Source organism: Lampetra planeri, chromosome 57 (genome assembly GCF_965212315.1).
Source record: "Lampetra planeri chromosome 57, kcLamPlan1.2.h2, whole genome shotgun sequence".
Taxonomy (NCBI): Eukaryota; Metazoa; Chordata; class Hyperoartia; order Petromyzontiformes; family Petromyzontidae; genus Lampetra; species Lampetra planeri.
The window spans coordinates 1,373,205-1,388,329 of NC_136163.1; the positions used below are offsets into that span (position 1 = coordinate 1,373,205).

The 15,125-nt window shown below is 46.4% G+C and overlaps 1 protein-coding gene across 1 annotated transcript in view; it reads right to left on the minus strand.

Annotated features, from left to right (window-relative positions):
* The window catches only part of UBXN11 (UBX domain protein 11), a 63,858-nt gene that overhangs the window by 7,813 nt on the left and 40,920 nt on the right, over positions 1-15,125 (minus strand). The window contains exon 10 of the mRNA XM_078618380.1: positions 6,964-7,141. Coding sequence (XP_078474506.1) covers positions 6,964-7,141 — 178 coding nt within the window. The remainder of the gene's footprint in view (positions 1-6,963; positions 7,142-15,125) is intronic.

The following is a 15,125-nucleotide window of genomic DNA, read 5'->3' on the forward strand; positions in this document are numbered from 1 at the left end:
CACTGCCCCCCGTACGTGTTCTCGCTCCGCAGGACTCATCCGATGCGAATTTAATCGAATAGGGGCAGCATCGCCCGTCTCAATGTGATGGTAAAGCAAGGAAGTGCGGCCCAAATCCAAATCATCGGAGCTGAACACATCGGAATATGTCAACAACAATTTACGCAGCGCACCACGTTGCTCCATGGACAGGGAAGAATTTTCGTCACATAATTGAGCAACCCAACGATCATCCGAACTCCTTGGCTCGGAAACCCCAGCAACAACTCCCCGGCTATGTGGACAATCATGGGTCGCAAACGCCGTAGTGGCATGTGCCACAACCGTACCGGCCGGGACACGGACGTTTTCTCCCCCCGCATTAAGCACCTGTAAAAACGGTAATTGATCCGGCCGGACGATGGTCTGTGCCCCCACTAACGCCAACCCGGTTGTTATCGTGGCGGACGGTGACAATAAGACCCCTACTGCTCCTAGCCGATCAGGCAGGGGCTTCCGATACCGCAAGGGTATAAGCATCTGTGTACCAGGTGGGATGTCCACAGATGCGACGGACAGCGCCTGCACTTGTACGGCCGAAGCAGGTCGCCCCCAGGGCGACGGCAGAAACGAGATTTGACGGCCCCCCGGCAGTTCAATACAATTCTCATTGATTTTGATCAAAATGGGCATCTTAGCCAAAAAATCGGTGCCTAACAAACAAGGAACCGCCAAAGATCTCGATATCAACACAACACCCGAGGCCGACACATCCCCAATAGATATCTTAGCATCCACCTGACCCACGATGCCCATGCTACCCCCGTTCGCAGCGACGCACGACCCATAAACCGGACGCACAGCCCCCGACGGAATGCCCAACAGATGGAAAATGACATCCGAAATAATAGTCGCAGACGCCCCCGAGTCGACCAAAATGCGCACGTCCACACCTTGTATGGACCCCGGTACAGTGGACGAACCCGTAGCGGCCGCGACAACTCTCCGTGCCAATTTGCGCCACTGCGTAACTGAATGACAAGGCCCCGTCGATGGCCTTTCTTTAACAACAACAATAGGATCGCGCAACACAGGTGGTGGGTGAGGTGGAAAGCCTTGCCGAGTGTCTGGTGCGTGCCGACATGCCTGTTTCGGAGGATCTTTAGCCGACTTGACCGGTGCCGAGGCCTCCTGCTGCGGCGGAGCCGGGAAGCGGGCCCAGCAGTCTCTGGCGTAGTGGCCCCTACGCCCGCAGCGGAAACATTCGGCCTCGTTGCGCCGAAGCGCAGGCCTCGCCTCCTGACGGCCCCGTTCTGGTAGCACCGCGCGCGGTCTCGGCCCGCCGCGTCCCGTCCATGGAGCGGAGGCGGCCGTCAGTTGTTGAGGGCCCCGGTCATCCGGAACATAGACGGCCTGCGCAGGGTTCCATCCCAGCGCATCCCCATCTTTGACGGGCCCCCCCGTCCACGCCGTCACTTGTTTCCAGCGACGGAGGTTGAATTGCGCATCGAGACACTTAGCAGCCATCCGGGAAGTTAGCTTCTCATGCCCACACACAGGCATGGGGATCCCTAGATCCCGAGACAGCTCCAACATTTTCCCTAATATGAGAGGCTCAAGCAGGTCCTGTGGCGTCTCAGGATAAGCTGCCATGGCCAGCTCCAGCACCGCACCCCTGAACGCCACGGGCGACTCCTCTGGTGCTCGTTGTCGTTGAGCGAATCGCCGATGCGCATCATCTGGTGGCTCATAAGCATCGGCCATTTCTTGAAAAACACCACATAAAGTTGCCTTCTTATCGGTCGCTATGGAACGGAAGAATCGGACAGATTCGTCGTCCAGGAGAGTCGGCAACACCTCCAAAGCCTCCGCATCGGTCCATCTTGCTGTGCGTACCGCCGCCAAGAAGCGGCAGGCGAACGCGCTCCAGTCCCCACCGACGGAAAATTCTTTAACCGTTGTAAGGTGGCGACTCCGACTCCTCTTCCCGCCGTCTTCCAATGGTGGTGGTTGTGATGGCAAATTCAAAATGGCGTCGGCCCGCGGCGTGGCCAAGATGGCGGTTTGGCGCCACGGAGCGCGCAAAATGGCGGCCTCTTGCCGCGTGGGCAATGGCGGCGGCAGGACAGGCAACGTGGCGGCCCGCGGAGCACCACTTGCATCATCCATCGTCCCTGGCGCGACGAGATGGCATAGATGCGCCAGGACGTCCTTAAGTGCCTCCAGTTGTACCGCCATCGCTTGCCATCGTTGATCCGCGTCTGATGATGTCGACGGACCCGCCACCGCGCCAACATCCTCCACTCCCGTTCCCGTGGTCGCCTCAGCCTGGCTCTCCTCCACCACCCCAACAGGATCCGTGGTTGGAGGGAGTTCGTCGTCGTCGGACGAAGAAGCCGATGCAGGCGCCGGATTAACTTTCTTCCTCACTTGTTTCGACATGCCGTTGCACTTCCGACACCAGTGTAATAAACGACTGGACCACGATGTCTGGCTCAGTGTCCTTTATTATTCGGTTCGTGCTGTACACCCACACGGCTGTCTTTACTCTGTAGCTTCTCCACGGTGCTGACTCCAATGTCGGCCCGATCCACAACAGCAGCTCCGCTGCTGTTTCTCTCACACAGCCCCCCTTGGCTGTACTCTCTGCTGCTCTTCTCCCTCCGCAGCTCTCACAGCTTCTTGCTCTCTCTCTCTCTCTCCGCAGCTCCTCCTGGCAGCCACACCGCTGCCTCTAACAAGCAGCCCCCTCTCTCTCTCTCTCCGCAGCTCCTCCTGGCAGCCACACCGCTGCCTCTAACACGCAGCCCTCCTGGCTGTCTCCTCCCCAGCTGCACACCACTCCGCAGCTTCCTCTTATCTTCGGGGTTGGCTCCCGATGGCCGTCGGCGCCCCCCCTCTCCACACTTGCCCGCGTGGCCTCACTCTTTTCCGCTCACACCCCGACTACCTTCCCCTTCCGGTTTACCCGCTTAAAGCCCCGAACCTTACCCCCACGTCACATGACTCCACCCCCCGTGACGTCACCTCCGGAAGGTCGCTTACGCCCGCATTACATTATGAACAAAATAATGAAGGGGGCGTGGGAGCATGGCGGTGAGGTGTGGGAAGCTGTAATCCCCAGGCTACTTTGGGCTCGTCTTCCCATCAACCAGAGGTGAGGAGTGGTGGTCGTGGTTACTTATGCCCCAACCGAAGACGAACATCCGTGGAGGGATGCAGGCAAGACCGATGAGTCAAATGCCTTCTATCACCTCGGGATAGAGTAATCCTGTTGGGTGACTTTAATGCCCGAGTTGGTCATGATGCTGGCACCTGGTCTGGAGTGATTGGAAGGCATGGGCCAGATCAGCTCAATAACAACTAGATTTTTGTGCAGCCCATGGGCTTGTAATTACCAACACGTTGTTCCGGCATCGGCACATCCACACAACATCATGAATGCATACCGGGTCCTAACAAGAACATCTGCTGGACTATATAGTAACAGAACAGCGGATACGGGACCATATCCTTGACACCAGGACCCACCGTGGAGCTGATTTGCCCACTGACCATCGACTTGTCATCTGCAAGATCTGCCTGCCATTCTTCCACTCTGGTGGTGGGTGTACACCCAGGACCCCATTCAAACCCATAGTGGCCTGGTCTCTGCTATATTATGAAAGTTGCAAGCGAGAATTTCATCATCGCTTGTGGCTGGGGTTGGCATCGTTCCCCACTCCTCATGAAGTCGAGGGTAAATGGGCGAGGTTTAGGACTGTGACTCGTGCAGCTACAATGGCTGCTTTGGGTACGCGGTCCAGACCTCCCCAGAGACCCTGGCTGACAGAGGAGGTGTTCAGGCTGGCTGACAAAAAGCGACAGGCCCACTCTAAGCATCCCACATCAGAACATGAGGATGCTTACCGCAGCCTTCGCTCGGAGGTTCGAAGAGCCGTGAGGTGCTGCAAGGATGGGTGGTGGTCGTGGGTTGCTGAGGAGATGGAATCTGTCTCAGTGGCCCATGATCACAAATCGCTCCTTAATTCGATCAAAAACATAACTTCCAGCACCACACCTATTACCATCATTAGGGGAAAGAATGGTGATCCAATCTCCGACCCCCAGGAACAGGTTAGCAGATTTGCTGAGCATTTCTGTGAGGTCCTGGAGGAGGCTAAATCCCTCAGTCTGGAAAACATCTTGGAGCAAAGTGGGGATGATGACCCTGCTGAGGCTGCGGTGCCTCAATATTGGAAGAAGTCACCCCCTGTGAGTGGCTGGCTGAGGTGCCATCTGTTGAGGAAGTACTGAAGGTGATCCAGAATCTGAGGCCAGGAAAGGCACCGGGTATAGATGATCTCCCAAGCGAAATGCTGAGGGAGGGTGGCGTTTGTGCACAGACTGCCCTACATGACATCATAATAACAGTCTGGACCACTGGAAGGGTTCCGCAGGATTTCAAGGATGCCCTGGTGCTCCCCCTCTTTAAGAAGGGGGACCGCACAGACTGTAACAACTACAGGGGCATTTCACTCCTCAGTGTGCCGTGAAAGGTCCTGGTAAGGATTATTTAACATCACCTTGCCAGGCACGCTGAGGAGAGGCTTGCGGAGCCCCAATGTGGTTTCAGAAAAGGGCGGTCCTGCACAGATGCCATATTTTATGTCCGTCTGCTACAGCAGAGATGTAGGGAATTCCAACAAGACCTACATCTCTGCTTTATTGACCTGTTCAAGGCCTATGATACCATCAATAGGTCTTGGCTCTGGGTTGTTCTTCGTGCTTTCGGAGTCCCTGATTCTGCTCACGATCATTAAGGACCTTCATGATGGTGAGCAGGCCCGGGTAAAACTACATGGCTGAGAGTCGGAGCCATTCCCTGTTCACCTTGGGGTGCGACAGGGATGTCCTCTGGCTCCAACATTATTTAACATCTATTTCGACCACGTAGTTCATGAAGCCTTCGATTGCTGTATCAGAGGAATTTCCATCTGGTACAGATACAATGGGAGGCTGATCGATGCCTGTGTAGAGCCGTTGTGGCCGTTGTAGACGGCCTGATTTAGACTTGCCGCGGGTGGCAAACAAACACAATGGGCGTGGCTACGTCGGTACGCGGAGCAGGTGCTCGCAGCGACGTCCTCGCCGTACGCTGTGATCCCCCACAGCCCCTCCCCTCGGGGGGAGATGGCTATTTAAGGCGGTGAGCCGAAGGGCTCTGGGTCGAGTGTTAAGCTGTAACCAGTGAAGAAAGAAGACCAGCTAGACCGGCCCTGGAACTCCCTGGGATCGCTGTCCTTTTAAGGACCGACCAGGCAAGCCAGCGGCGTGGCCCCCAGAGCCCAGAACCGACGCTCTTCTAAGAGCGGGCTCTGGGTATTCGGGGTGCCGTAACCTAGGGTAAGCTAGCTGTGAGCTAGGCTGTTGTGTTCCGTAGCTAGACGGGTGAAGGGGCCGATACCCCTTCAGTTACTGTAAGCTTCCGAGTTACGTGCTGGTGTTAATAAATAAGCGTGTGCCTCCAACTACGTGTCAAGTCTCCCTGGAACCATACTACACCTGGATGCGGTGAAGGGATGGCTCCCTATTGATCAACCATGTTATGTATGCTGATGATCTGGTAATTGCTGCTCACTCAGAGGAGGAGTTGGAAGCGCTGCTGCTGAACCTGAAGCTTGCCACTAAGAGGTGGGGCCTTACAATCAGCCCCACCAAAACTAAGCAACTGCCTGGGTATTTTGTACCATTGGACACTCCACCCCCACAACTCCCAATTGGTGATGGGGCAGTAGTGGAGAGAGTGGAGAGTTTGCCATACCTGGGCAGTGCGCTTATGACTGGCTCCAGTTTAATAGCAGAGGTCTCACTCCGAATCAGTCGAGCGGCAATATATTTTCATCGGTTGCGTAACGCTGTGTGGAAGCTATCTGGTCTATCACTCCGCCCGAAGCTTCAGGCTTTCTCGGCCACAGTCATTCCATCCCTTCTCTACGTTTGCGAAACGTGGACCCCCCAAATGGAGCATCTTCGCCGGTGAGAAACATTTACGCTGGCCTGCCTACGATCCATCCTGGGTTTAACCAGGCTGGATTGTGTGAGGAGCTCACAAATCCTTGAAAGATCTGGACAGTCCTATCGGTGAGCTCCTCCAGCAGGCAAGGCTGCGTTGGCTGGGTCATGTAGCCCGCATGCCCAGTCACCGCATGCCTAAACAGCTTATATTCAGCTGGATAGAGGGGGCTAAAAGGGCACGGCATGGCCTAGAGAAGAGATGGAGTGATTTGGTACAAGAGGATGTGGAGCTGATTGGACTTGCCGATGATGGTACCAGCGGTGTCAAGATCGGCCTCTGGGGAGGAGGCTCATGAAGGACGCTCCTGGGCAGTTGGAGGCAGTTACCCTCCAGTAACAACGGAGGGGGGAGGAGCGACACTCACAACGAGCAGAACGCCGGGTGGCTAAAGCACAGCAAGTTATCACTGTAGGGGGCACAGGTGGTGCATCAGCCAGTCATCTCAGTCAGTCGACCTGTGGCATCTGGGTTTGCCCTGTGACTTCCTGCCAGCGGGCGTTCGACACTTCACGTGGCCTCAACGTGCACATAGCCTGGCACAAGCATCGTGGTGACGTCACCGCCACTTAGTGGCGAATGGCGGTTGTTGTTGTTGTGTGTAAGTGGTAGTGTAGTGGGGAGCGGTAGTGTAGCGGTTCGCCCACTGCGCTACGAACCCGGCAACCCGAGTTGGATTCCCGCTGATGCTCAACACCCAGTGACGATTATCTGAACCGGTCCTGGGCCTCCCCTAGGTACTCAAACGAGTACCTAGTGCGGTGTGTAAAAATCATCGCCACTGGGGAGACAAAAGCGGCCGGGCTTGATGCCAACCCTTGTGTGCTGTGCTGGCCTTCACGGGTGCTACTCGCTAACAGCACTTGCCCCAACGATCTGTTACAGGCTAAACGGGGAATGAGTGTGTGTCCGTGTGTGTGTCTGCGCACCAGCCGTTGCTCGCCCACTCCGCTCGCTCCGCTCCTCGGCGTGCGGCTCCACGAGTCGCGATGTCTCCACCCCGCCACCGCCTCCTCCTCCTCGTCCCCCCCCCAGCGTCTCCCCGTGGCCAGGGAAGTCGTCTCCGAGCCGGCGCTCGTGGAACACCTCGCCCCGCCGGTCCGTCACCTGCCCGCCGGCGCCCACGGGAGCCAATAATCAATTCCAGTTGTTGGCTCGGAAGCGGCCGCGGCTGCTGCTCCGCTCGCCACGGTGGCCAGGAGATGCCGACCAACGGAGCTGTTCTCCCGTAACGCGGCGGCAGTGGCTAAACTAAACTATACACTCACAATAAAGGTTTGTGGGTTAGATCGCGTAAAGTATAAATGCGTCGTAACCCTCCAGCCAGGAAAAGTTCGTCATGTAAGCAAATTGTTTACTACTTCGGCCCACCGGTGTGTGAATAATATTGGTCGCGAAAGCCCCTACTACGTGTTAAACTAAACTATGTTTTATTTTACCAGTTAAAGCCCACCTGAGCTGCATAGCTCTTTTTTCAGAAGCGACCTGCCGATCACGAATGGTAGCTCAAAGAAGGGGCTGACCATCACTTGGAAATGTATTGCAGCCAAATAACTGTGAACGCGTGATGTTGATTCCAAATGTGGAGGGAAAAACCGGAGGGCCGGGAGAAAAATGCACACGAACACAGGGAGAGAGAGAGAAGCACGCAAACTTCAAATACACAGCAGCAGGCGTCAGGGTCGGGATCAAACCCACGACCTCCTGTGTACCAGGTGAGGTAGTTAACGTCTCCTAGCCACCATGACGCCACGTGATAAATCATTTATATTGTAGGGTAAGGCACGGCCCGCGAAGATGCGCGAGATGCGTACGCAGGGCCCAAAGAAGACTGAGGGAAAGCTGTGGGTAGCGTCTAGAAGCATCCAGCAGCATCCCAATGTCTTGTTGTGATGCTAGGTAGCATCCAGCAGCATCCAGCAGCATCCCAATGTCTTTGTTGTGACGCTAGGTAGCATCCAGCAGCATCCCAATGCCTTGTTGTGACGCTAGGTAGCATCTAGAAGAATCCAGCAGCATGCCAATGCCTTTGTTGTGAAGCTAGATAGCGTCTAGAAGAATCCAGCAGCATCCCAATGCCTTTGTTGTGATGCTATGGATTTCTCTCCGGGCTCCTCCAGTTATTCCCTCCACATTTAGAATCAACGTCACGCGTTCAGAGTTGTTTGGCTGCGATGAATGTCCACGTGGTGATGATGATGATGAGCCACTTCGTTGAGCGATCATTCGTGGCCAAGTCGCTTCTGAAAAAGAGCCTCACAGCTCAGCAGTCCTTGCCTGGTCAAAGTAAAAAAATGTTTTAAGTTTGTTGAGTTTTAGCTCGTTAGTTAGTTGAGTTTTAGCTCGTTAGTTAGTTGAGTTTTAGCTCGTTAGTTAGTTGAGTTTTAGCTCGTTAGTTAGATGAGTTTTAGCGAGTTAGTTAGATGAGTTTTAGCGAGTTAGTTAGATGAGTTTTAGCTCGTTAGTTAGTTGAGTTTTAGCTAGCTAGTTAGTTGAGTTTTAACTCGTTAGTTGAGTTTTAGCTCGTTAGTTAGTTGAGTTTTAGCTCGTTAGTTAGTTGAGTTTTAGCTCGTTAGTTAATTGAGTTTTAGCTCGTTAGTTAGTTGAGTTTTAGCTCGTTAATTTAATTTTAGCTCATTAGTTAGATGCGTTGTAGCTCGTTAGTTAGATTAGTTTTAGCGAGTTAGTTAGATAAGTTTTAGCTCGTTAGTTAGTTGAGTTTTAGCTAGCTAGTTAGTTGAGTTTTATCTCGTTAGTTAGTTGAGTTTTAGCTCGTTAGTTAGTTGCGTTTTAGCTCGTTAGTTAGTTGAGTTTTAGCTCGTTAATTTAATTTTAGCTCATTAGTTAGATGAGTTGTAGCTCGTTAGTTAGATTAGTTTTAGCGAGTTAGTTAGATAAGTTTTAGCGAGTTAGTTAGTTGAGTTTTAGCTAGCTAGTTAGTTGAGTTTTATCTCGTTAGTTAGTTGAGTTTTAGCTCGTTAGTTAGTTGCGTTTTAGCTCGTTAGTTAGTTGAGTTTTAGCTCGTTAATTTAATTTTAGCTCATTAGTTAGATGAGTTGTAGCTCGTTAGTTAGATTAGTTTTAGCGAGTTAGTTAGATAAGTTTTAGCTCGTTAGTTAGTTGAGTTTTAGCTAGCTAGTTAGTTGAGTTTTATCTCGTTAGTTAGTTGAGTTTTAGCTCGTTAGTTAGTTGCGTTTTAGCTCAATAGTTATATGAGTTTTAGCGAGTTAGTTAGATGAGTTTTAGCGAGTTAGTTAGATGAGTTTTAGCGATTAAGTCACGTCTAAAGATAAAATAATAAATTAAATAATAGAATACGACGTTTCGATTGCAACACAAGCAATCATCATCAGGTATAATGAAATAGCGACATAAAATCTAACCAGAAAACTATAGACAGACATATTAGCAGACAGATATCACCAAGATACATAGCGAGAGCAACACAGGTAACAGAGAGGGGTGATCGTCTCTGTGTGGTGGCCTTAAATAGACAGAGGGGGGGGGGCGGAGGCAGAGAGAGGGAGGAGGGTTAGAGAAAAAATTCGCATATCAATGAGTGGTCAACAGACGTGGTGCTGCGAATGCGATGGCACGGCAAGCAAGCCTGAAAATCAGGAGAAGGACACACTAAAATTAAATAACCTAGTAAAATATCGATATTTTACTAGGTTATTTTACTAGGTTATTTAATTTTAGTGTGTCCTTCTCCTGATTTTCAGGCTTGCTTGCCGTGCCATCGCATTCGCAGCACCACGTCTGTTGACCACTCATTGATATGCTAATTTTTTCTCTAACCCTCCTCCCTCTCTCTGCCTCCGCCCCCCCTCTGTCTATTTAAGGCCACCACACAGAGACGATCACCCCTCTCTGTTACCTGTGTCGCTCTCGCTATGTATCTTGGTGATATCTGTCTGCTAATATGTCTGTCTATAGTTTTCTGGTTAGATTTTATGTCGCTATTTCATTATACCTGATGATGATTGCTTGTGTTGCAATCGAAACGTCGTATTCTATTATTTAATTTATTATTTTATCTTTAGACGTGACTTAACCGAAAGAAACAAATAATAATTCCTGCAGTCACGAAAGTTCTAAAATTAAGATTGAACCACTTCTACGGGGAAGTTTTAAGCTTATCTTTTTTCTCTCTCTCTGGCGACTTGTTTTCTCTGCCTGTGTCCTCTCTTTAGATTGTTCACACTTAAATTCTAACTTAGCAATCTTTGAAATACGTAATCAACCAGGCTATGCGTTAATTGTGTGTTGACCGACCCTCTGTGTTGTATTACATTACATTTCGATATTTTACTAGGTTATTTAATTTTAGTGTGTCCTTCTCCTGATTTTCAGGCTTGCTTGCCGTGCCATCGCATTCGCAGCACCACGTCTGTTGACCACTCATTGATATGCTAATTTTTTCTCTAACCCTCCTCCCTCTCTCTGCCTCCGCCCCCCCCCTCTGTCTATTTAAGGCCACCACACAGAGACGATCACCCCTCTCTGTTACCTGTGTCGCTCTCGCTATGTATCTTGGTGATATCTGTCTGCTAATATGTCTGTCTATAGTTTTCTGGTTAGATTTTATGTCGCTATTTCATTATACCTGATGATGATTGCTTGTGTTGCAATCGAAACGTCGTATTCTATTATTTAATTTATTATTTTATCTTTAGACGTGACTTAACCGAAAGAAATAAATAATAATTCCTGCAGTCACGAAAGTTCTAAAATTAAGATTGAGTTTTAGCGAGTTAGTTAGATGAGTTTTAGCTAGCTAGTTAGTTGAGTTTTAGCTAGCTAGTTAGTTGAGTTTTATCTCAGTTAGTTGAGTTTTAGCTCGTTAGTTAGTTGAGTTTTAGCTCAATAGTTAGATGAGTTTTAGCGAGTTAGTTAGATGAGTTTTAGCGAGTTAGTTAGTTGAGTTTTAGCGAGTTAGTTAGTTGAGTTTTAGCGAGTTAGTTAGTTGAGTTTTAGCGAGTTAGTTAGATGAGTTTGAGTGAGTTAGTTAGTTGAGTTTTAGCTCGTTAGTTAGATGAGTTTAAGCTCGTTAGTTTAGTTTTAGCTCGTTAGTTAGTTGAGTTTTAGCGAGTTAGTTAGTTTAGTTTTAGCTCGTTAGTTAGATGAGTTTAAGCTCGTTAGTTTAGTTTTAGCGAGTTAGTTAGTTGAGTTTTAGCGAGTTAGTTAGTTGAGTTTTAGCTCGTTAGTTAGTTGAGTTTTAGCGAGTTAGTTAGTTGAGTTTTAGCTCAATAGTTATATGAGTTTTAGCGAGTTAGTTAGTTGAGTTTTAGCGAGTTAGTTAGATGAGTTTTAGCTCGTTAGTTAGATGAGTTTTAGCGAGTGAGTGAGTTGAGTTTTAGCTCGTTAGTTAGTTGAGTTTTAGCTCGTTAGTTAGTTGAGTTTTAGCTCGTTAGTTAATTGAATTTTAGCTCGTTAGTTAGTTGAGTTTTAGCTCGTTAATTTAATTTTAGCTCATTAGTTAGATGAGTTGTAGCTCGTTAGTTAGATTAGTTTTAGCGAGTTAGTTAGATGAGTTTTAGCTCGTTAGTTAGTTGAGTTTTAGCTAGCTAGTTAGTTGAGTTTTAGCGAGTTAGTTAGTTGAGTTTTATCGAGTTAGTTAGATGAGTTTTAGCTAGCTAGTTAGTTGAGTTTTATCTCAGTTAGTTGAGTTTTAGCGAGTTATTTAGATGAGTTTTAGCTAGCTAGTTAGTTGAGTTTTAGCTAGCTAGTTAGTTGAGTTTTATCTCGTTAGTTAGTTGAGTTTTAGCTCGTTAGTTAGTTGAGTTTTAGCTCGTTAGTTAGTTGAGTTTTAGCTCAATAGTTAGATGAGTTTTAGCGAGTTAGTTAGATGAGTTTTAGCGAGTTAGTTAGTTGAGTTTTAGCGAGTTAGTTAGTTGAGTTTTAGCGAGTTAGTTAGATGAGTTTGAGTGAGTTAGTTAGTTGAGTTTTAGCTCGTTAGTTAGATGAGTTTAAGCTCGTTAGTTTAGTTTTAGCTCGTTAGTTAGATGAGTTTAAGCTCGTTAGTTAGTTGAGTTTTAGCTCGTTAGTTAGTTGAGTTTTAGCTCAATAGTTAGATGAGTTTTAGCGAGTTAGTTAGATGAGTTTTAGCGAGTTAGTTAGTTGAGTTTTAGCGAGTTAGTTAGTTGAGTTTTAGCGAGTTAGTTAGATGAGTTTGAGTGAGTTAGTTAGTTGAGTTTTAGCTCGTTAGTTAGATGAGTTTAAGCTCGTTAGTTGAGTTTTAGCGAGTTAGTTAGATGAGTTTTAGCGAGTTAGTTAGATGAGTTTTAGCGAGTTAGTTAGTTGAGTTTTAGCGAGTTAGTTAGATGAGTTTTAGCGAGTTAGTTAGTTGAGTTTTAGCGAGTTAGTTAGATGAGTTTTAGCGAGTTAGTTAGTTGAGTTTTAGCTCGTTAGTTAGATGAGTTTTAGCGAGTGAGTGAGTTGAGTTTTAGCGAGTTAGTTAGATGAGTTTTAGCGAGTTAGTTAGATGAGTTTTAGCGAGTTAGTTAGTTTAGTTTTAGCCCGTTAGTTAGATGAGTTTAAGCTCGTTAGTTTAGTTATAGCGAGTTAGTTAGTTGAGTTTTAGCGAGTTAGTTAGTTGAGTTTTAGCGAGTTAGTTAGTTGAGTTTTAGCTCGTTAGTTAGTTGAGTTTTAGCGAGTTAGTTAGTTGAGTTTTAGCTCAATAGTTATATGAGTTTTAGCGAGTTAGTTAGTTGAGTTTTAGCGAGTTAGTTAGATGAGTTTTAGCTCGTTAGTTAGATGAGTTTTAGCGAGTGAGTGAGTTGAGTTTTAGCTCGTTAGTTAGTTGAGTTTTAGCTCGTTAGTTAGTTGAGTTTTAGCTCGTTAGTTAATTGAATTTTAGCTCGTTAGTTAGTTGAGTTTTAGCTCGTTAATTTAATTTTAGCTCATTAGTTAGATGAGTTGTAGCTCGTTAGTTAGATTAGTTTTAGCGAGTTAGTTAGATGAGTTTTAGCTCGTTAGTTAGTTGAGTTTTAGCTAGCTAGTTAGTTGAGTTTTAGCGAGTTAGTTAGTTGAGTTTTAGCGAGTTAGTTAGATGAGTTTTAGCTAGCTAGTTAGTTGAGTTTTATCTCAGTTAGTTGAGTTTTAGCGAGTTAGTTAGATGAGTTTTAGCTAGCTAGTTAGTTGAGTTTTAGCTAGCTAGTTAGTTGAGTTTTATCTCGTTAGTTAGTTGAGTTTTAGCTCGTTAGTTAGTTGAGTTTTAGCTCGTTAGTTAGTTGAGTTTTAGCTCAATAGTTAGATGAGTTTTAGCGAGTTAGTTAGATGAGTTTTAGCGAGTTAGTTAGTTGAGTTTTAGCGAGTTAGTTAGTTGAGTTTTAGCTCGTTAGTTAGTTGAGTTTTAGCGAGTTAGTTAGTTGAGTTTTAGCTCAATAGTTATATGAGTTTTAGCGAGTTAGTTAGTTGAGTTTTAGCGAGTTAGTTAGATGAGTTTTAGCTCGTTAGTTAGATGAGTTTTAGCGAGTGAGTGAGTTGAGTTTTAGCTCGTTAGTTAGTTGAGTTTTAGCTCGTTAGTTAGTTGAGTTTTAGCTCGTTAGTTAATTGAATTTTAGCTCGTTAGTTAGTTGAGTTTTAGCTCGTTAATTTAATTTTAGCTCATTAGTTAGATGAGTTGTAGCTCGTTAGTTAGATTAGTTTTAGCGAGTTAGTTAGATGAGTTTTAGCTCGTTAGTTAGTTGAGTTTTAGCTAGCTAGTTAGTTGAGTTTTAGCGAGTTAGTTAGTTGAGTTTTAGCGAGTTAGTTAGATGAGTTTTAGCTAGCTAGTTAGTTGAGTTTTATCTCAGTTAGTTGAGTTTTAGCGAGTTAGTTAGATGAGTTTTAGCTAGCTAGTTAGTTGAGTTTTAGCTAGCTAGTTAGTTGAGTTTTATCTCGTTAGTTAGTTGAGTTTTAGCTCGTTAGTTAGTTGAGTTTTAGCTCGTTAGTTAGTTGAGTTTTAGCTCAATAGTTAGATGAGTTTTAGCGAGTTAGTTAGATGAGTTTTAGCGAGTTAGTTAGTTGAGTTTTAGCGAGTTAGTTAGTTGAGTTTTAGCGAGTTAGTTAGATGAGTTTGAGTGAGTTAGTTAGTTGAGTTTTAGCTCGTTAGTTAGATGAGTTTAAGCTCGTTAGTTTAGTTTTAGCTCGTTAGTTAGATGAGTTTAAGCTCGTTAGTTAGTTGAGTTTTAGCTCGTTAGTTAGTTGAGTTTTAGCTCAATAGTTAGATGAGTTTTAGCGAGTTAGTTAGATGAGTTTTAGCGAGTTAGTTAGTTGAGTTTTAGCGAGTTAGTTAGTTGAGTTTTAGCGAGTTAGTTAGATGAGTTTGAGTGAGTTAGTTAGTTGAGTTTTAGCTCGTTAGTTAGATGAGTTTAAGCTCGTTAGTTGAGTTTTAGCGAGTTAGTTAGATGAGTTTTAGCGAGTTAGTTAGATGAGTTTTAGCGAGTTAGTTAGTTGAGTTTTAGCTCGTTAGTTAGATGAGTTTTAGCGAGTGAGTGAGTTGAGTTTTAGCGAGTTAGTTAGATGAGTTTTAGCGAGTTAGTTAGATGAGTTTTAGCGAGTTAGTTAGTTTAGTTTTAGCCCGTTAGTTAGATGAGTTTAAGCTCGTTAGTTTAGTTATAGCGAGTTAGTTAGTTGAGTTTTAGCGAGTTAGTTAGTTGAGTTTTAGCGAGTTAGTTAGATGAGTTTTAGCGAGTTAGTTAGATGAGTTTTAGCGAGTTAGTTAGTTGAGTTTTAGCGAGTTAGTTAGATGAGTTTTAGCGAGTTAGTTAGTTGAGTTTTAGCGAGTTAGTTAGATGAGTTTTAGCGAGTTAGTTAGTTGAGTTTTAGCTCGTTAGTTAGATGAGTTTTAGCGAGTGAGTGAGTTGAGTTTTAGCGAGTTAGTTAGATGAGTTTTAGCGAGTTAGTTAGATGAGTTTTAGCTCGTTAGTTAGTTGAGTTTTAGCGAGTTAGTTAGATGAGTTTTAGCGAGTTAGTTAGATGAGTTTTAGCGAGTTAGTTAGTTGAGTTGTAGCTCGTTAGTTAGATGAGTTTTAGCTCGTTAGTTAGTTGAGTTTTAGCTCGTTACTTGAGTTTTATCTCGTTAGTTGAGTTTTAGCGAGTTAGTTAG